The sequence below is a fragment of the Haliotis cracherodii genome, unplaced genomic scaffold (genome assembly GCF_022045235.1).
Source record: "Haliotis cracherodii isolate W230 unplaced genomic scaffold, xgHalCrac1.p SCAF_3, whole genome shotgun sequence".
NCBI lineage: Eukaryota > Metazoa > Mollusca > Gastropoda > Lepetellida > Haliotidae > Haliotis > Haliotis cracherodii.
The window spans coordinates 62826338-62848671 of NW_027266286.1; the positions used below are offsets into that span (position 1 = coordinate 62826338).

The 22334-nt window shown below is 38.4% G+C and overlaps 1 protein-coding gene across 6 annotated transcripts in view; it reads left to right on the forward strand.

Annotated features, from left to right (window-relative positions):
• Positions 1–21514, forward strand: part of LOC139473673 (suppressor of lurcher protein 1-like) — a 426338-nt gene extending 404824 nt beyond the window's left edge. For all 6 annotated transcript variants that reach the window (XM_071256369.1, XM_071256368.1, XM_071256371.1 and 3 more), the window contains 6 exons: positions 1310–1505; positions 3847–4040; positions 8830–8868; positions 10865–11036; positions 13723–13973; positions 14556–21514. In XM_071256369.1, the coding sequence (XP_071112470.1) occupies positions 1310–1505; positions 3847–4040; positions 8830–8868; positions 10865–11036; positions 13723–13973; positions 14556–14671 (968 nt within the window). In that variant the 3' untranslated portion in view covers positions 14672–21514. The remainder of the gene's footprint in view (positions 1–1309; positions 1506–3846; positions 4041–8829; positions 8869–10864; positions 11037–13722; positions 13974–14555) is intronic.
• The last annotated feature ends 820 nt before the right edge of the window (positions 21515–22334 follow it).

Below are 22334 nucleotides of genomic sequence, written 5' to 3' on the forward strand. Positions count from 1 at the left end.
ACCTACACCTGGGCCCCTTAGCACAAATCGATCTTAGCGCTACGATTATCGAAAGCCTTTGTTAAAATATGGGAGTTACGATCATCTTAACGCTAAGATTGTTTATGCAACGGGGCCATGGTGTATATGACGGTATTTTATGTGCTCTTGGAATTCAAAATGACATGTTTTACAAGCTATTTTCTTAGTTATCAAACAAAAATTCATTACAGACGCTACAAGCCGCATAAAAGGCAACCCATGTATTGTGACCAAATTACATGGATCGATGCTTTAATGTCAATACTTACAGAGGAGCAGTTGGGTAGCCTAGTGGTTAAAGCGTTCGCTCGTCACGCCGAAGACCAGGGTTCGATTCCCGACATGGGTACAATGTGTGAAGCCCATTTCTGGTTTCCCCCGCCGTGATATTACTGGAATATTGCTAAAAGCGGCGTAAAACCATACTCACTCACTCACTCAATACTTACAGACTGCTTTGATGTAACTGGGATATTGCTTAGTGTGGCGTTCAGCAGTAAACAAACAAACGACAAGGATAAGTTCAAGCCTATTAACTAACTCATTTGGGACATGATGAGTGCCCACATCTACCCATTATGCATATAGTTAGATTTGCACAGCTATACATACCTCAAAGTGGATTATATATTATTAATATCCTAAGTCAAATATGATTGAAATAAACTATTGAAAATATGCTGTCATGTATATCACTTTTTACTTTCATCAAAGCAACAAAACCCTTTCAATAATCATATTAAAATCTCCGCTAACAGCTGTGTCCATTGTACCATTCCCGCTCTATCATGAGCACGTATTTATGACTCACTGTCAAACAGTGATGATACCAAGTGAGCATTTCTTGCCAAACCTCACAGGTGGCACCATCACAAACACATGCAAAGGCAAGTCAATTGTTCACCTTGAAAAACACAGGAATATTTGGTACAAGTCAACTTAGTAATGTAGTGCCTAACAAAAAAAGTGTGCGGTGATGAAGGGTGCAAAGCAAAAAAACTTGAGATTAAAATTTATTTATATATTTTTACTTTAAACTCATGTGAATCACCTGATGTACGATATTCAGTAATATAGTTCTCTGTCATGTTTTATTTGAACAAATCTCAATGACTCATTTTTCTGTTTTCTTTCAGAATTATTCAACAGGCTCCAATAAATTATTGATTATTCAATCATTCTCATCTTCTTTTCTTTCAGGAATCATATACTGGCAGAGCTTCAATTAGAGTTGATTGAACACTGAAATTATGTCCAAATTTCACAATATATCATTCTCTTTTTTCAGAATTTAACTGCAATAAAGAGATCAACAGCCAGATCCACGCAAACGGCACGATACAAAGTCCCTTCCACCCCAGCCCCTACTCTGCTGGTGTGACATGTACCTACACATTCACTGGAGTCGGACGCGAGAGGGTGCAACTCAAGTTTGTGCATATGGATTTATTTTTCAATGGAGGAAATCCAACAGAACCCCTTGAGTAAGTTACTTTTTAAGCTTATTAACTTATTTATTATGCATAAACAACATTTCAAGGCTACTTATTTCTTGGCACCCATGAAGATGCGGGTTGGAATAGGTCTTCAGCAACCAATGCTTGTTGTTAGAGGCGACTAACGGGACCAGGTGGTTAGACTCGCTGACTTGGTTGATGCATTTCATCGTCTTGTGTTGAAGATGCTCATATCAATCACCGGATTGAGTGGTCCAGACTAGATTATTTACAGACTGTCATCATATAGCTGGGATATTGCTGAGTGAGCGTTAAACAAACTTCTTGCTAATTCATAAGGTGCTTTGAACTACTCTGCAGCACCACACTTATGGTAGGAGAAGGGTATTGGGTATACCCACTGACTGCTCTGTGTGGGTAGTACTTGGATGAGAGATCACTTGAGAAGACCCTGCAGTGAACTGGCTGATTCAGTGTATACTATAACATAAGTTTGCAGAGTATGTTGACAAGTCAGTTTAATTTTGGAGGAAATACTGAATCATTGCAGATCTTTGAAAGTTACAACCATTTGTAAAGAATACAATGCTGATAGAGCTATGATCATAATCAAGGCAAATCCAGGATATGAACCCATGGTCAGTGGATCCTTGCTGTTACAAGGGATGCAACTCTGTACAGTGAATTGCAGCGACTTTTACCCCTCGGCCTCACATACTCTGCTGATCACCTCTTCAAATATTACTTTTTCCAAATCTCCTCAATGACCTTGAAACTAAAGATGAATGGATGTATTTATGCCGTCTTCAAAGAACTGGGCATAATAAGTGACCTTTTTAACTCTCATGATCTGAGAGGAGTCTTTGACAGGCATTTAGAAGTTGGAAGAATGTGAAGACACAAAACTTTTTATGGGCAACAACTTCTTTATTCTTTGAAACAACATTTCAGGGCTACTTCTTGTCTCTTCATCATGTGATGAAGTAGCCATAAAACAATGAATGAAGAAGAACAAAGAAGTTGTTCTCCAAAAAATTCATGTCTTCACTGTCCTCACTGAAAAATAAAAGAAATGAGCACATTGTTTAGAATTGTTATGAGCTATCTACCTCCATGTACATATAAATAAGTACTAGACTTGATTTCAACACTTGCATGGTTTTGACTCTTTAACAACACAAAATGAAAAATCAGATGTTATTTTTTAAATACTTGAACAAGAGCAAGTCTTTGATCCAACCTGATTTTCTTTGGAGTTGCTGATAAAGATATGGTAAAAAATCACCTTGGGTCACGAACTTGCTCTTCAGTTAGAATATCTCCTGAAGTGAGACATTTTCCTCATTTTAACAATTCCTGTGCGCTTGAACGTACCAGATGTAAAAACCTTGCAAGTGTAAGAAAGAAAAAACGCTAGTTACCAACCATTTGATAAGTTTCATACCATTATTACAAAGTTTTCCGTAACTTTTAAATTTGACACTTCCTGTGTGCCAAAAATGTTTTTATCCGACCTCGTCCTTTATAAGACTACAATAGAGAAATAATTACAACCACCATGGCGCCATTGGAAAGAGTAACATCATTCATCATTACTGCAATATGGTGAAAGTTGTTGATCAGTTATCCTGTATCAAAAGCAATGATTAATTGTATGTGTCCATAAGTGATATTATTCATTAAAAAATACTATATGATATCAAATTTTTATTCAAAATGTTCTGTCATTCCTTTGATCTGCCACTGATTACACATTCATCATCAATATGCAGCTGATCAATTATTTTCATTTATGGGCTAAAGTTCTTGAAATTTCCAATAAAAATCTTTGACATACAATTTCTGCAAAATACAAACATGAAAAGATTAATGATGATTGATCTGTTGGAATCTTCCTATCGGGAACAATGATTGATAAAATGCCAACATATTGTCAGTAGGGATTCCAAGTTAGAATTGGTCTCCAGTGATCTAATGGATCGGCTGGTGAAGCTCGGTGACTTGGATGACAGTATGTCAGCATACCCCAACAGTCTGTTGGTCAAAGTGTAGGCTCGTCAAGCTGAAGACCCGGGTTCCATTCCTCACATGGATGTCCCATGCCATGATATTGCTGGAATATTGCTAAAAGTGGCGTAAACCATACTGACTGACTGGCTGGCTCACTCACTCACTCACTCACCCACTCACTCTCAAATCACTCACTCACGCACTCACTCACTCACTCACTCATTTTCAAACAGCCAATGCATGCCTGAAACATTGATGAGTGAGATGTTAACAAACAAACATTATAAAAGAAAACATTTTAGTATTTCTCTGATGATTTATAATTGACCTTAACCTTTGTTCACCTTCACCTTTTCAGCTGTGCTGGGTCAGATTCCATCAAGGTCACAATACCTCTGAGTGGGAAGGTTGTGGAACTGGGTGTGTATTGTGGGAAGAAGCTTCCACCTGTTCTGATGTCTGCGGGGACAAAGATGACAGTGCAGTTCCACAGCGAGTCCTCATCCAAGGGAATGACAACTGGCTTCAAGGCTGTTTACAGTTTTGTCAACAGTGTGTACAGTGGTTTTATTCCTTAACAGATTGAATCAGTGTGTCTCGTTCCCATGCATGTCAAGTCCACGTCTAGACACTGTACTGTGCGTGCCTTGCGCGAAACAAAGAAGCAGTTTTCTTTAGGATTATTGGAACCTGTTTTTGTAAGATTAAGCTAGATTTTAAAGTTACATCAATAACGCTTTCTGGTACCACTACATACGTCATCCCTTGAAGACATTGGGCATATCTGTGGTGTAGAGCTGACACTTGTCTAGTTTCAGTCAGCTAATGACATGAGGCCATGTATAAGTCACGGAAGTCAAATGAGTCTTCCGTTATGCATGATGGACTTAGTGGAACCCAGCTGTGACCTGACATTTGAGCACTGTGTAGAGCAGATGCTGCACAGTCCACACTGTACACTGAGTGGAGAACATTGCCACTTGTTCAGTGTAAACTGACTGGCCTCTGTACTATTTGTTTTCCTTCACACAGCAACCAGGCAGTTGCTTGATTTGTTGGTTACATATAGTCACTACACTGAAAAATAGCCATATGTATTCATGAGTGATGGAGGAACGTAGTTGAGTGATGGAGGAACGTAGTTGGGTGATGGAGAAACGTAGTTGGGTGATGGAGGAATGTAGTTGGGTGATGGAGGAATGTAGTTGGGTGATGGAGGAACATGGTTGGGTGACGGAGGAACGTAGTTGGGTGATGGAAGAACTTGGTTGGGTGATGGAGGAACGTAGTTGGGTGATGGAGAAACGTAGTTGGGTGATGGAGGAATGTAGTTGGGTGATGGAGGAACGTAGTTGGGTGATGGAGGAACGTAGTTGGGTGGTGGAGGAGCATAGTTGAGTGATGGAGGAACGTAGTTGGGTGATGGAGGAACGTAGTTGGGTGATGGAGGAACATGGTTGGGTGATGGAGGAACGTAGTTGGGTGATGGAGGAACATAGTTGAGTGATGGAGGAACATAGTTGGGTGATGGAGGAACATAGTTGGGTGATGGAGGAACTTGGTTGGGTGATGGAGGAACGTATTTGGGTGATGGAGGAATGTAGTTGGGTGATGGAGGAACATAGTTGGGTGATGGAGGAACTTGGTTGGGTGATGGAGGAACGTATTTGGGTGATGGAGGAATGTTGTTGGGTGATGGAGGAACATAGTTGGGTGATGGAGGAACTTGGTTGGGTGATGGAGGAACGTATTTGGGTGATGGAGGAACATGGTTGGGTGATGGAGGAACGTATTTGGGTGATGGAGGAACGTATTTGGGTGATGGAGGAACGTAGTTGGGTGATGGAGGAACGTATTTGGGTGATGGAGGAATGTAGTTGGGTGATGGAGGAACGTAGTTGGGTGATGGAGGAACGTAGTTGGGTGATGGAGGAACATAGTTGGGTGATGGAGGAATGTATTTGGGTGATGGAGGAACATGGTTGGGTGATGGAGGAACGTAGTTGGGTGATGGAGGAACATAGTTGGGTGATGGAGGAATGTAGTTGGGTGATGGAGGAATGTAGTTGGGTGATGGAGGAATGTAGTTGGGTGATGGAGGAACATAGTTGGGTGGTGGAGGAGCATAGTTGAGTGATGGAGGAACGTATTTGGGTGATGGAGGAACGTATTTGGGTGATGGAGGAACGTATTTGGGTGATGGAGGAATGTAGTTGGGTGATGGAGGAACATAGTTGGGTGATGGAGGAACATGGTTGGGTGACGGAGGAACATATTTGGGTGATGGAGGAACATGGTTGGGTGACGGAGGAACGTATTTGGGTGATGGAGGAACATAGTTGGGTGATGGAGGAACTTGGTTGGGTGATGGAGGAACATATTTGGGTGATGGAGGAACATGGTTGGGTGATGGAGGAACGTATTTGGGTGATGGAGGAACGTATTTGGGTGATGGAGGAACGTAGTTGGGTGATGGAGGAACGTATTTGGGTGATGGAGGAATGTAGTTGGGTGATGGAGGAACGTAGTTGGGTGATGGAGGAACATAGTTGGGTGATGGAGGAATGTAGTTGGGTGATGGAGGAACTTGGTTGGGTGATGGAGGAACATAGTTGGGTGATGGAGGAATGTTGTTGGGTGATGGAGGAACATATTTGGGTGATGGAGGAACATGGTTGTGTCACGGAGGAACGCATTTGGGTGATGGAGGAACATATTTGGGTGATGGAGGAACGTATTTGGGTGATGGAGGAACATGGTTGGGTGATGGAGGAACGTATTTGGGTGATGGAGGAACATGGTTGGGTGATGGAGGAACGTAGTTGGGTGATGGAGGAACATGGTTGGGTGATGGAGGAACATGGTTGGGTGATGGAGGAACATGGTTGGGTGATGGAGGAATGTAGTTGGGTGATGGAGGAACAGAGTTGGGTGACAGAAGAACGTAGTTGGGTGATGGAAAAATGTAATTGGGTGACAGGAATGTAGTTGGGTGATGGAGGAACATATTTGGGTGATGGAGGAACATAGTTGGCTGATGGAGGAACATGGTTGGGTGATGGAGGAACATAGTTGGACGATGGAGGAACAGAGTTGGGTGATGGAGGAACATGGTTGGGTGATGGAAAAAATTTAATTGGGTGACAGGAATGTAGTTGGGTGATGGAGGAACATATTTGGGTGATGGAGGAACGTATTTGGGTGATGGAGGAACATGGTTGGGTGATGGAGGAATGTATTTGGGTGATGGAGGAACAGAGTTGGGCGACAGAAGAACGTAGTTGGGTGATGGAAAAATGTAATTGGGTGACAGGAATGTAGTTGGGTGATGGAGGAACATATTTGGGTGATGGAGGAACATATTTGGGTGATGGAGGAACATAGTTGGGTGATGGAGGAACATGGTTGGGTGATGGAAAAATGTAATTGGGTGACAGGAATGTAGTTGGGTGATGGAGGAACATATTTGGGTGATGGAGGAACGTATTTGGGTGATGGAGGAACATGGTTGGGTGATGGAGGAACGTAGTTGGGTGATGGAGGAACATGGTTGGGTGATGGAGGAACATAGTTGGATGATGGAGGAACATGGTTGGGTGATGGAGGAACATATTTGGGTGATGGAGGAACATATTTGGGTGATGGAGGAACGTATTTGGGTGATGGAGGAACATGGTTGGGTGATGGAGGAACATGGTTGGGTGATGGAGGAATGTAGTTGGGTAATGGAGGAACATAGTTTAGTGATGGAGGAACATGGTTGGGTGATGGAGGAATGTAGTTGGGTGATGGAGGAACAGAGTTGGGTGACAGAAGAACATATTTGGGTGATGGAAAAATGTAATTGGGTGACAGGAATGTAGTTGGGTGATGGAGGAACATATTTGGGTGATGGAGGAACATAGTTGGCTGATGGAGGAACATGGTTGGGTGATGGAGGAACATAGTTGGATGATGGAGGAACAGAGTTGGGTGACAGAAGAACGTAGTTGGGTGATTGAAAAATGTAATTGGGTCACAGGAATGTAGTTGGGTGATGGAGGAACATGGTTGGGTAATGGAGGAACATAGTTGGGTGATGGAGGAACATGGTTGGGTGATGGAGGAACATAGTTGGATGATGGAGGAACAGAGTTGGGTGACAGAAGAACGTAGTTGGGTGATTGAAAAATGTAATTGGGTGACAGGAATGTAGTTGGGTGATGGAGGAACATATTTGGGTGATAGAGGAACATGGTTGGGTGATGGAGGAACAGAGTGTATACAAACCTGTGAAGTATCAACAATGAGTTAATAAAGTTGATAAGTTTTGTTTCAATTAACTGCTGCAGCTCTTGACTCTAGGCATCATTACTTGTTTATGTTCAGAACAACCCAACTGTGAGGATTCAAGAACAGAATGGGCATATTTAAAATAACTGCCGGCCTGCTATCCTGTGGCCAGTAATTCAGTGAACACACATATAATCATCATAGCTAATATCATCACTGTAATCATTATGTAAAGAGAGACGAGACTCAGCCCATTGGCAGCCCTTGCAAGTTTGAAGTCAGTCATGTAAACACCAACTTGATTGTCTGTTAACTGTAATTGTATGAAAATATCAAGTCAGCAGTTGGTGATTACCATTACAACAGGCGACAATGTGTCGGTTTCACACAGACTCTAATTACAGTGTCTAGACCGGGGCTTCAGGCCTTGGAGAATAGTCCCACATTGATCTATAATTGTATGTCTTCATATTATATAGTATATAGTACAGAGACCATTGTTTAACAGTTGAATCATCAATGATTACAATCTTTGAATGAGTAGGGTGCTCTCTAAGAGTTATTGGTCTGTCTATATGGTTTCTTCTTCGAGAGGCATTTAAAAGTTGGAGTTCTAAGTAAGGATAAGATATATGAATGAACATCTTTATTACAATTAAGAGCGATGTTTCGGTGTAGGTTCTTACACCGTTATCAAGCAGATGATCATCACTTGCTTGATGATGATGTTAGAACCTACACTGAAATATCACTCCTAATTGTATTAAAGAAGTTGTTCATCCATTTATCTTATCTTTACTTTGTCTATCTGGTTGTATGTTTTTGATATTTCATGGACTGACAAATAGGATCCAGTACCTCATGGTTGTAACACCTGGGTAAATTGGGATAAAGTGGTTAAGGTATATGACATTATATATTGCTAATGGTATGCCATGGGACATTAACATCATAGATTGCTGCTCATACCTTCAACCACTGGTTTGAATGTTGATGCAGGATGTGATGTACCTGTATTATTCTTGACCATCATGCATATCAATGACAATATGTTTTTGTTTTCATCTAGATTTCGGAATATCAACTGGTGAACGAGACAGCAGAGGAGGTGAGTATCACAATAAATGATTGTCATTATGTCATTGCATGCTTGTCGTAAGTGGCGACTGACGGGATCAGGTCCTCAGGTTCGCTGACTTGGTTAAAAATCTTGGTTGCTCACAACGAGATCAAGCTTTGTCTTGTTTACTTCTCCTGGGACATATTACTGATAAATGATAATTATTTGGATATTCAACTTCTGTAATAAATATATAACCACTCAGCTCTTTGCCATCAAGCTACAAAGAGTTAGCTCCCTTGGTAGTAATGTTGCAAGTGCAGGGATGGTTCTGAGGGAGACTTTGCATTCATAGCAGGTTCCTGGAGATGACTACATTGGAACCACGGAGAAATTATCACTGATGATAGCAAAATTGGTTTAGTCTCGATATCCAAATGTCTGATTTGATTAAGTAAGGGACTGGTCATTTATTACAGGAGGGGGTGGTCAGAGGAAATTGGGAGGGTCAACAACAAATAATACAAATATTTTAATAAATACGGAGGGTCATGAAAAATGGACATTTTATAATACAATTTAAAATACTTTTGCATTTTGTGTGTTCATGGAGGGTCACGAAAAAAAAGTACACCGACTTGGTCGGGTAATCTAAAAATATGACACGTGTTAGGGGAGGAAATTATTTTCTGTAGAGTTTTGCATCAAAAATCTCATTTAAGAAATGAAGGGTTGCCATGTTAATTGCTTGTTACCTAAGCAGGGAGACTGCTATGTTCTATTAATGTAATTATATTTGAGCGAAACTACAATGCTACAGCTGCGTGGTTGCTGTTAATAACAGTGAGTTGTGCGATCTTCCGATCGCTTCACACACGATTTTGCCGAAATTAATTAAAACAATATTAAAAGGAATTTTGAATAAAATTAATAAAATAAGTTACAAACATAAGTCCAGATATACAAAGAACACTTTTTATAGCCAGACAGTGTAATTACATGACTAATTTGCGTACTTCAGTATGCATTTGTTGACATGGTATTTCCGGTGTTACGTGCTCGCGGTAATGTCTTTCCATGGGGGAAAAAACATCAAAACTCATTAATTTGTGTTTAATGTGCACCCCTTCTACACAGCTGTGGGGTTTTCTTAAAAAGTGCGCACTATACTCAAGAAAATACGGTATAGAAAGATATAAGGAGGATTATGAAATATTTATCAAAACTAGATGTCAGCTATTGATTATATTACAGAGCAGGATATTGACAATGACTTTCATAGTTCAACTCCATTCTAAGAGCTTTCCAAAATATGCAGTATAATGCTGTAGGCCAATCAGGTTATTTTTCAAAAGAAAGTGGGTCTGTGCCACAAACTGATTTTAACGCTATGACTGTGATATGTGTGTGTTAAGCCTGGGGGGTATGACTGTCCTAGCCCTAAATTGCCTTATGGAATGGGGTCCTTGTTCTTGATTACAAGAAACAATCAAAAATGCTCAAAGTCCACAAAAACAATTAAATGAAATCCTGCTGGAGTGTTTTGATATGTTTGTTCAACGTTGCTTTCAGCAGTATTCCAGCTATATGACTGCAGCCTTTAAATTAGTGAGTCTGGACCAGACAATCCAATGATTGATATTATGAGAACAATTCATGCCATAGGGTTACAATAAGATGCCATCATCCAAGTTACTGAGTCTGACCACTGAAACATTACAGTCCTCATCCAGAATCTCCACAGGGGTGTTTTGATACAAGCAGTGCCTGGAGCAAAGACTTATGTTTGACATGCTCACTCTCTTAAGATCAATGTTTGACATGTTTGTTCCATTAAGACCAATGTTTGATGTGCTTGTTCCAATAAGACCAATGTTTGATGTGCATGTTCCAATAACACCAATGTTTGATGAGTTCGTTCCATTTAGACCAATGTTTGATGTGCATGTTCCAATAAGACCAATGTTTGACGAGTTCGTTCCATTTAGACCAATGTTTGATGTGCATGTTTCATTAAGACTAATGTTTGACTTGTTTATTTCAGTATGTGTATTCAACTACTACAGCCAGCGCGAGTCCCACGGAACCTTCACCTCCCCCAACTACCCAGGCTTGTACCCTCGCAATACGGAATGCCACTACCTGTTTTATGGCAAAGGAAAGGAAACCGTCCATATACAGTTTCCAGTATTCCAAGTTGAAGGCATTGGCCCGAGGTGATTAAGACCCTGCTGGATTTGACATTGTTCTACAAACTGGAACATCTTTAACCTGAAGCCCTAACCTACATTATAGACAACAAAAACACCTTTACTTCAAGTTAGAGGCCACAGGCCCATAGAACATAACATTTCAGGAATACAATTACTGATAATGTGACTTATACAATTTCATTGCATTCAATATATAATCAGACAAACAAAGAATTCCAGTGATTTACAAAGTATTTAGGATCAATGTATCAATATCTTAAATAATTAAAAGCAGGGCATACAAGTGCAAAATGATATTCATTTTTCACTAGACTAACATTTAATTGAAGACAATATCTACACAAGCGACATTCTGGATCGATGCCTTTGCATGCGTCTGCCCATTTCGATCATCAAATGATGACAGCCACATCTAAATCTTGACATTTTAGACAACATACATTCAGTAGAACATGGATATAATGAACTACAAGAGACCAGAGAAATAAGTTCATTATATACGTTTTCGCTCTTGGATAAAACACAATACACATAATTGCAGCATTGACTTGTATTAGCAGTGATCACTTCATAGCATTCATTTAAGTTGAACAAGATTGATCCGTCACCACTGATTGTGTTGATTCGCTGCGATTGTATTGATTCACTGCTGATTGCGTACAGCCAATTATCAGTGACACTTGACACTGAGTGAGACTTCTTAGTTCGCTATACACGTTACTAATTAGTGGTAGATGGGCTTGTTGGGGATCAGATATCAGCTTGCTGTATCCATTAGGGCGCTGTAGAGAGTTTGTTATATATGTAAATTTTGTATGATATTATATAGGAGATAAATCAGGGATTTTTTAACAGTTTGTTCGCTCTATCCGTGTTTGTTATATCCATTTTCTATTGTATTTGTTTTATTATGTTTTATTTAAGAAATAAACAAGTAGGAGTTGTTTATCATGCAATAAAACACTGCTGGGAGAATAAACACTGCAAAATTTTATTGTACAATAAACAAGACCACAAGTCGTTTACTTCTTATCTGAGAGAATCAATTTTTTGTACAGCCTCTTCAGGAATGTTAATAAAATGTACAAGCTTTAAAAATATTTACCCATATTTAAATAATGATGACTCCCTGAATAGACTCTGACATTGGAAATGTCGGACAAGTCCATTGATCAGGGGGGTTAAATTTGGTCTTGTAATTTGCACGTTGATTATCTGTACCTTTCCTACAACACCAATTGTCATATCTCACCCACTATTGGATGTAATCGTTCGGCCGTTGCATTTATCTACATAGCCACGTTACATCTACGGGGAACAACTCACTAAACACCTCCTTCTCTAAAAAAACATCATCCAATTTACAGTCATCAAGTTGTGAACGCATGTTCAAATCTCCAGAAATGATGTCATGATAGAACAATGTTTTATCGTGAAATTAACAATGCTTCGTTCTTCATTGTACGTGTATAGTTACCAGTACGTATCTGGATAACCTAAACTTGTTAATCCAGACTGTTGTGATGGAACTGGTTGGATTATTGTTGTTCTGCTGTACAAAGGATTGATCTTGAACAAATATGTTGCATGTTTTGAGTAAAATGATAAAATCTCATTTGATTTCAAATTAATACTGTCATTATAATAATAATTAATGATAATTTTAATCATCTTTTTGCTGTTGTGATATGGTTGTAATTAGGGCTAGGACGAATCCAAATTTACTACCCAGGTACCCTCTGTAGGTTTCAAGAGTTGGTTAAAAATTGGGAATTTTACTACAGCATTGCCAAAATTATTTTGGATACACATATGACTATCTCATCATGCATACACAGAGGTTGACTAAAGCTTATCTTCACTCAAACACATAAGGAGAAGAAATGAATGCTTATCCTAAAGTCATGTGAATAGTAGGGTCTTGTACATCTTCCCAAGGCAAGAGAGTTAACTGACTTTAAAAGTCCAGTTTCCACCCTTGCCGAACTAGGCTGGAATTACTGGGCTCGATCGTAGCACCACCAGTGGCCATTACCAGTTATGTTCCTTCTAAGTCTCTCCTATGGACCAATCAGATTCCACCTCTCGTATCACTTGCATTTGCTTCACACAAAATGGTGGCGCCCAGTCAAGACAACCTGATCAATGATCAAGATCTATATTGTGAGAGAACAGGTCTTAAATGCATCAAATCACGTTAGCACCTTGATTAAAAACGTGAAAAGGTTTGGAAAATATCTACTGACAACGAGTTGGCGGTGCACATGCTTTGCAAATTCTGCAATCAACCGAAATCTGCACGACAGTTTACGAACCAGATTTCGATTTCGGCGCACGATTTTGATCGGACTATGCATAGACTCGTTAGTCCAGCCAAAACGTAACTCCATAATACCAGGCTAGTTCGGCAAGGGTGGAAACTGGACTTTTATAGTCACTTAACACTCTTGCCTCGGGAAGATGGGTCTTGTAGGGTAATCATGCAGTTTTAATGTTATTGTCATTAAACAATACCTCATGTGACCACCGGTCTGGGTAGTCCTGTGGGTACCTGGGTTCCACTCACGACCCACCCAACCTGAGTACCCAAGCTACCCATCCCAGTCCTAGATGGAATATCACAAACTATGTTTTATAAAGAGAAAATAAACACATAAACCATGTTGCAATGAATTTTTCATCCTTTCAGATGTGATGAAGGAACTCACAGTGACTACGTCTCCTTTTCTAACTTTGCCGATTCAGAGGACAGGAAGTTACATAGACTGTGTGGGGCAAGCTCCGAGGGGAAAAAGGAGTCCATCGAGTCAGACGGACCCTTCTTTAGAGTAGTGTTCAAGTCAAATGATGTTTATGATGATGAAGGATTTTTTGCATACTACCAGTTCAAAGGAACAGATAACCCCATAACACCCGTCAACAATGGAGAAGTTAATCCAGGTAAGATGCATTCTTGGACAGTGGTCAGTTATGTCAACATCGGTCCTTTCTTTGGGATCTTGCCCACTGACATTGTGCTGGTTACATATTGTGTTTTGTGTTACTGTGTCCAGTTCCGAATTTTTGTCGGTACGACTTTGGTAAATCTATTGTAGAGCATAGTAGTTACTTTTGTCATAGAGCTATGATCGCTTTGTGGAATGGGGCCTTGGGAGAACTTCGTACACAAAATGTTTGTAGGGTCAGTTTCATCACGCTATCTTAGCACTATGACTGTCTTTTAGAGATAGGCTTAGGTGGGCAGAATGCGCTCACCTTTTTCATGAACACCTGCTATTGTAAGCAACGATTATATCCTACCTAAATATTATCCCAGGGTTAAATTTGGTCTTTTCTGCATTTTCATATAATTTGCACCTTGATTATCTGTACCTTTTCTCTCAATACTGATTGTTATATCTCGCCTACTTTTGGATAATGTTCTATAATTGTTCTATAATGACATCATTTCTTCTTAATTCGTCCCTGAGATTTATCGTGTATCTTATATCGGCCTATAATGTGTTCATGTCTTTTTTTCAGGTACAATGCATCGATATGACGGACCTAGTAGTGGCTCAGGTCAGAGGTTATCGACAAGTTCACTAATCATCTGTCTCCTGACCCTTGCCTTCCTTGCTCACAAGGTCAACCACTGACCTGACCTCCTGACCTTGAACTATGACCTCCAACCTCTGCCATCTTCAAGGAATGTGAAAAAATATAGTGTCATGTTCAGTTTGGGCCTCTACTACAATTGTCTAATGACAAGACAGGTTATTTAAGCTGGTTTTGTTCAATATGCCTATATTATATGCTAATGCTTACTATAATGCCTTGCATGATTTCCCTTTTGTTTGACATTAAATACCATGACCTCATTATGTAAATATATTCAAAGTTCATATGCCTTATTGTTATTTGGATCATTTATTGCTGAAAGTTAGTGAATGTTTTTTCATTATCATGATGGTTTTATTAACATATTGAAAATTAAAAAAAACGCTACAATATTTTCAATGCTTAAGACGCTGACCATTTTCACAATAGACACAAGCCATCTGATATTCAGATGCTGTTTCTATGGCCTGCAATTAACATATGATGAGAACATCCTGGAATTCTTTCCTCTAAAAACAGAATGAAAAGGTTTGGAAGCAAAGCCAGCAATTCTTCTTATTATGATTCCTGTAAGACATGAAATATAAAAATGTGCCATTTTTATATTTAAATATTTTATTGGGTCATTGTTTTGGGGACTGCATGAGTCCTTCAGAAAACAATCCTAAAATGCAATTTTATACAAGTCATTGTTTGTAAATGGTCCACACTCTCATATTCTGAAATAAATAAATTTATATTTCAGAAAACAGTGTGTTAAATAGTAAGTCAATATAAATTGACATAATTTTATGATTTTTGAAGGAGTTTTGAATTGCCATAATGTAATTATATTTTGGAATAAATTTGTTTAACAATTGAAAAATAATATGGTTTGGGGAACTCAAAATGTCCCTGTACAGTTCAAGAACTGAAACTTGGAGAATATGTAGTTTTCATTTTCCGAACTACCACACATGTGTATGCATACAAGGGCACAATGTAAATACCTATTTTAAATGCTGCTGTCATTGACGTGATGGCTGAACCAGAGAAGTATCTTGTTTTTGTCATCCGATGTGTTTATCAATATGTCTCAGTTATGTAATCCTCCCAACCAATGAGGATTAACTATCAGGTCAGCTGACTGCTGATCTTAACTGTGATTGGTTGAAAGTTGTCAGTGTTACAAGTGATACACCACAAACTTGCCTTAAATATCACCAGATGTGACAGGAATTAGAGGGGTCATATCAAAAACTTCACATGTCTTTTTCAAAAAGTATATTATACTACACATGATTTCGATGCTGGAATGCTGTAGTGTGCTGAAACATTCATTTATAGTGAAACATTTAAATTCATGATTTCAATATATATATATTTACCAACATTTAGAAAAAGACATGCAAGAGTTTTGTGACGGTCCCTAGACGCATGATTACCAAGTGTACATATGCCAAGTGAAATACTGGTAATTAGACATGCTGTTTCTTGTAACATAAACAAAATTGTGACAACATGCTAGTATATGTAGATATATAGCCTAGTGACATTTGAGTCTTTGCTGTGGTGCATGCCATCAGAGAGCACAGAGACCCTGTATGGCGGCATATACTCTCTGTATAGCATCAGCGTTAATTTGCACCTACATGTTGCAGAATGAATGTATAGGAGAAGCAAAGATCACTACAACTGACAAATGTAGGTGTAGTCCTGTAGATAATATGCTTTTTTGCTTAAGTCAAGTCTTTTTCACCCATTTTGATTGATACATGATGTCAAATTGATTGTACATGAGAAATTGTTGAATCAACATAAGGTTTTCAGTCATGTTCATTTTCCACTGAAAAAGAGAAATATATATATAACTGTTACATGAAATCATCACAGTGTCAGGCTGAAATGATGTATTCTGTTTAAAATACTGTTTATTTATGACAATTGGAGAATTATGTGCATGAAGTCTTTTCATGCTTGCTTTTGTGGATTGGGGATCTGATGAGATGTTTTCAGGTTGCTAGAACAGTTATGCTCAGGTTCATTAACAATAGCCCCTCTTAGATTACACCCCACCCACCCCACCCCACCCCAACCCCACCTCACCCCCACCTCACCACTCCCCACCCCCACCCATCATTTCACCCACTCCTCATCTTGGTGTAAGAACATAATGAAAGTGATCACTTTCTATTTCTTGAGATATGTGCTTACAAGTGCAAGACCAGTTTATCACTGAACATAGTATTTTTTGTGGCCCATTTATTTTTGGTATACTGATGTAGACTTTCATCTACACACTTACGTGAACAACTAAGCATGTTCAAATTAACTCAGCACCCTCATTCTCTGATGTGTGGCACTGACTGTGATGTCACAGTTTGTCATCAGTTTGTGTGCACAAAGATTTCGATAATTTCCACACAGCAGTATCTCATTTTCATTACTGAGGATATCAATGTGTCATAATCATCATAACAACCGATTTCATACAGACTGGTTTATGGATTTCAGTGCACTGCAACATCTTTGTGACATATAAGGGTAGTGAATATCCTTTGTTCAGTGTGACATGTCTGCATATTACCAGTATGTTGGTTATGAGTGTCATATTTTTAGTTGGTTTTCCATATCAACTTGAATTCATATAAAAAATGAAACCATCTGGACACTGATCTTGCACTTTTAAGAAAAAGCATGTTCGATCCAACTATATTCGTGCCCATGTTAGGTCATCCCCCCCACCCCTTCAAACCAATTCTCCTTTACCTTATGTTCTAAGTTGAATTCTGTTAAAGATCCCACAACCTTATCCGTAAACAGCTCTCAAACAATTTATGAAAACACAATTTTTGCTATTGATTTTATTTTAATGTAAGCAAAATGAACTCCTTGTAAGCAGCAGTGTAATGGGGGGCAGGGGGGTGTTCGATGATCTATATTTGGATTGGGGGATTTTTGTTTGAGAGTTTGTTTGACAATCCATCCTCCAAGACAAATGAGGAGAGAGTAAAACAAGGAGTCCAATAGGGCTGGGACGGGTAACTGGTCGGGTGGATCTTGAGTAGGACCTGGGTACCCACAGGACTATTCGGACCCGTGATTAGTCATGTGAGATGTTGATTAATGGATGTAACAATTAAAATGAATGTTCACGGTTATACCACCCCCTGTACACTGTATTTTTTTGGGGAAAATGTGCACATTATACACACACAAAAAACAATATTTGTTTATAATCTGATTGTGAATAATGTAGTTGACGAATGTCTTTGTGAAGACCGCTGTACATCAGGTACCCAGGTAGTAAATCTGGACTTGTCCCAGCCCCAGAGTCAAATATTATTTTTGGACCCAAAACACATTCAGAAACATTTTGGAAACTGACAAATCTATTTTTCAAATTCCCATGCTTTGTACACGCGCACACTCATTCACACGCACACATTTTCACGAACGCATGCAAATCTCTCACACACACACACACACACACACACACACACACACACACACACACACACACACACACACACACAAAAGACGTTAAAAGATGGTACTTGTTGTTACCCTGCCTTGTGCTTGTCATTAAGGGGCTAAAACAAGGACTGGTGGCTTGGAGTCAGTATACTGTGTCTGAGTGGGGTATTCATGTTTAACTGTGGCATGGTATCTCAGTCAGCTAGCTCTATAAAATCTGCATCAGTATGGACTAGTACAAGCAGCCACACACACACACACACACACACACACACGAACACACACACACACACACACACACACACACACACACACACACACACACCTCCTTCCTTTCCCTTCTTGCACATTCATCATAACATTTAACCACTTACAACTTCGATAACCCTTCAGTTACAATTTGAGATTTGTTTATGTGGAATCCCTAGGAGATGTTGATCAGTAGATCAATAGACATCGATTGCACCTTCATGCAGCATTTTCTCGATGAGAACAAAACACATTGTACTCATGAACTCAAGGAATTATATGTATGAAAATGTTGATTTTAGAATTTATACTCATGTCAGAATGTTGATTTATACGCATGTCAAAATGAAGTCAGATGTCGATTTATGCTGTTGGAGCTGTTGTACCATGTCGAATACCTCGTTGTTAAGCATCAAATAACAAAGGGGTATGTGTTAGTTGTTGCTTTTCTTTCTTGTTGATTGTCTGTTGTTGATGTAGGTCGACACTGTTTATTTATTGTCATTTGTCAGTGGTTTAGATTGTTGATGGTGCCACTGCCGTAATTCACAGAATCTGGTGCTCTGTTGGGCCGGCAAATATGTTGAGATGGCACGCCAGAAGGGTAAAAGACAGCACTGCATCAATAGGTACATGTGCATTCCTGCTAGGATGTTTCATGCTCATGTGATTAATGAAAAACTATTTCATAAAAACTGAATTCCACATTAAATCCCTAAGTAATTTATTTCATATTTCATATAATTTCTTTTGGGCCAATCAGTTTATTTCTTCTTTAAAGCATATAATGGTTATTCCAAGTGTCAAAAGTAAAAAAGTCACGGTTGATTTAATTTTTTCTTTAAAATAAATGAAAGAAAGGTTTTCACTCAAATACAATTCAAAAGATCTTGATAAATTATTTTTAATGAAACTTCGCATATTTATTTTTAGCTTTACTATAAGAAAGTTAGGGGTAGGATTATGATTATGATATGAAAATATGTTGGTTTTGACTGTAATATGTGATGAAAAAATCATGAAAACAATTGAGATCTGAACAGAACTGAGTTAATGTTCCTTTATCAGTTTTCATCAAATTATTTGAAATATTGTTTAAATATGCAGGATCTATTTTATTGTATGTGGCAGATTGATGTAACCACTGCATTATGGAACATGGTCAAACTGTCAGCTCAGACACAGTTAACTTGTCTATTGGTTATGATGTGATGTTTTTTAAATTGTATTTCTTAGAAAAAAAGAAGTTATTTGGAAACAGTGGGTAGTCCTGTGATGCAGAAAGTGTATATCATCATTCAAAGGTGACTTTGTGAAGTTCTATATCAAGAAATCTCTCAGGATAGATGTGTTTATTAGTGGAAGAAAAATAATGTTAGATAGATTTTTTCTGAGGGTTAGTGAGTTTAATTGTTTAACAAATCTAACAATGTTGTAAACTGCTTAAGATTTTCAGATTGATCTTTCAATTTGAAAAATGCAATTGCTCTATCATGAATGAGAAATGTTAATCTTGCATTTAAAGCAGACACTTTTGTGTATATAACAGTAAATAAAATCATAAATTTTTATGATGTCTATTTACTATATTTATAAATGTACACCTACAGGAAACAAAATTTCAGTGAATTAAACAATTGGGTCATTAGCCTTAATATGTTGATGTCATCTTGTGTTGACTTAGCTGTATAGACCAGCATAAATTCTTTAAAACAAATTGTCATCGGAAAAATCATTTAAGTGAGTGAGGACCGTTTTACGCTGCTGTTAGCAATATTCCAGCAATATCACGGCGGGGGACACCAGAAATAGGCTTCACGCCCCAGGAAAAATCATTGATCCTGGATTTCGTGATCAGTTTCTTGCCAGGAAAGTGAGGAAACTGAGACCAATGATCTGTGACAATGATCACAAAACAGCATTACCAGTCAGATCGCTGGAATATTGCCGAGTGTGGTGTTTAACAACAAACAAACAAAAACAAATGTCACTCTGCGGTGTCATGTGCTCTGACAGTGTGTACTTGTTCTGACGATCTGATTTTGGTTGAAGATCAGTGAATGTTGTCATACACAATTCATTGTGATCAGTGTCTTGAACAGTCACTCATTTAGCCTTGATGTACTGCAAAATATTCAAAAAAGGGAATTTGGTACAATCATAATTCAACCGTTTCCTCCAGAATTATTAGGAAATATACCAAAACTTACTAAAAAATAAATCTATACAGGAACATGTACTTCTTGTAATTATTCATGAACACTTAATACATGTTGTCGAAGTTATTTTATCTGTATCGTATATATTTATTTTCACTGACAACCCACCCATCCACACGTCAGGGTGTGTCTAATGTCTCTCTCATATAATGGTACCATTTTCCCATCAACATCTTAGATGATTTATTCCAGGATACTGTTGGTCTGACAGCTGTTTTACAAATAGGGACAAAGTGTTGCTACAGATAGAAATTGCATTGATTTTTCTGTTACCAAAGTTTCGTATGTTTAGTATTCAGTTCAGTTTTCATAAAAAAAATGTTCCGTATGACATCATCGAAGAATGACTTTTAGTTTAATTTTAATTTAGTGGTCATTTGTCATGAACAAAATTAAATCATAGCTCAAATTATCACTTGTATAAATATCATCAATTCTTTGTGCAGTGTTTTCATGTCATTTTCAGAAAATAATACATTTGTAAACAACCAAAAAAATACAAAAAATATCAAAAATGAAAATACATTTATAAAAATCAGTTCTTTTTAAGAAATAATTTTCTGTATGATACTCAAGCACAAATTCATTTCCAGGTATGTATTAGAATGCATCCCAGTGTATATAAAACAGCTAGGAGATGAGAATATTCGCTCTGTTTTAAGTATTTGCATGATTTATTATTATTATTATTTATTGAACACTTTTAAGAAATGTAAAATTAGAAGTTTTGATTTTTAAGCAGTTGTTTTAATTTTCTAATAGATTTATTAAGAGTTAAACAAGAACTATTTTGACTTGTCCAGTTCTGATGATTCTACTGTATATATGTATACATATAGGGTTAACTCACACATTAACCATCTAAGGGTTAACTCTTACCCACTGTCAAGTGTACATATGTATACAAAATAATATCTTCAATTTCATGCATAGTACATGCTGCAGATGAGAATAAAATTTTCTATTTCTGTACAAACAATCTGTTGTCGTGTCATATTTTTTCAGTGAGCGAGCGAGTTTGGTTTAACATTTCTTTGAATAGTATTTTAGTCATATTACAGCATATCATCTCATAAAATTCTCTGTATTGTTACATTCTAATTTGACCCGTGAAGATCCGGGTTAGAATAGGTCTTCAGGTGAGGTGAAATTAGGTTTAACATGGCATCTAAGATTATTGCACTTATATAGCGACGTGCATTCATGTGTGTGTGTGTGTGGCTGCTTGTACTAGTCCGGACTAATACCAATTTATAGTGCTAGCTCACTGAGATACAATGGCGCAGATTAACATGAATACCCCACTCAGACACAGTATACTGACGCCGAGCTGACCAGTCCTTGTTTTAGCCCCTTTATGCAGAGCGCCAGACAGGGTAACAACAAGTACCATCTTTTAACATCTTTTGGTATGATGCAGCCGGGGATCGAACACCGGACCTTCCGCTCTCCAGGCAGACTCTCTACCACTAGACCACAGAGGCGGTCAGGTCTTCAGCTACCCATGCTTGCCATCAGATTGCGTAGATAGATGCTCATGATGTCTGTCACTAGATTGTCTGATCCAGACTGAATTATTTACAGATGGCCATCATATAGCTGGAATATTGCTCAGGGCACAACAAACAAACAACATTCTAATTCAACTGCCTCCATGGACTTGTGTATGGAGAATCTGCTCAAAAACCGTTGTTACAATGCCTGGCATTCGACATTAAGTTGATAAAGCAAGGATTGTTGGCTTGGAACCTGAGTATACTGTATAACTTGTGTGAGT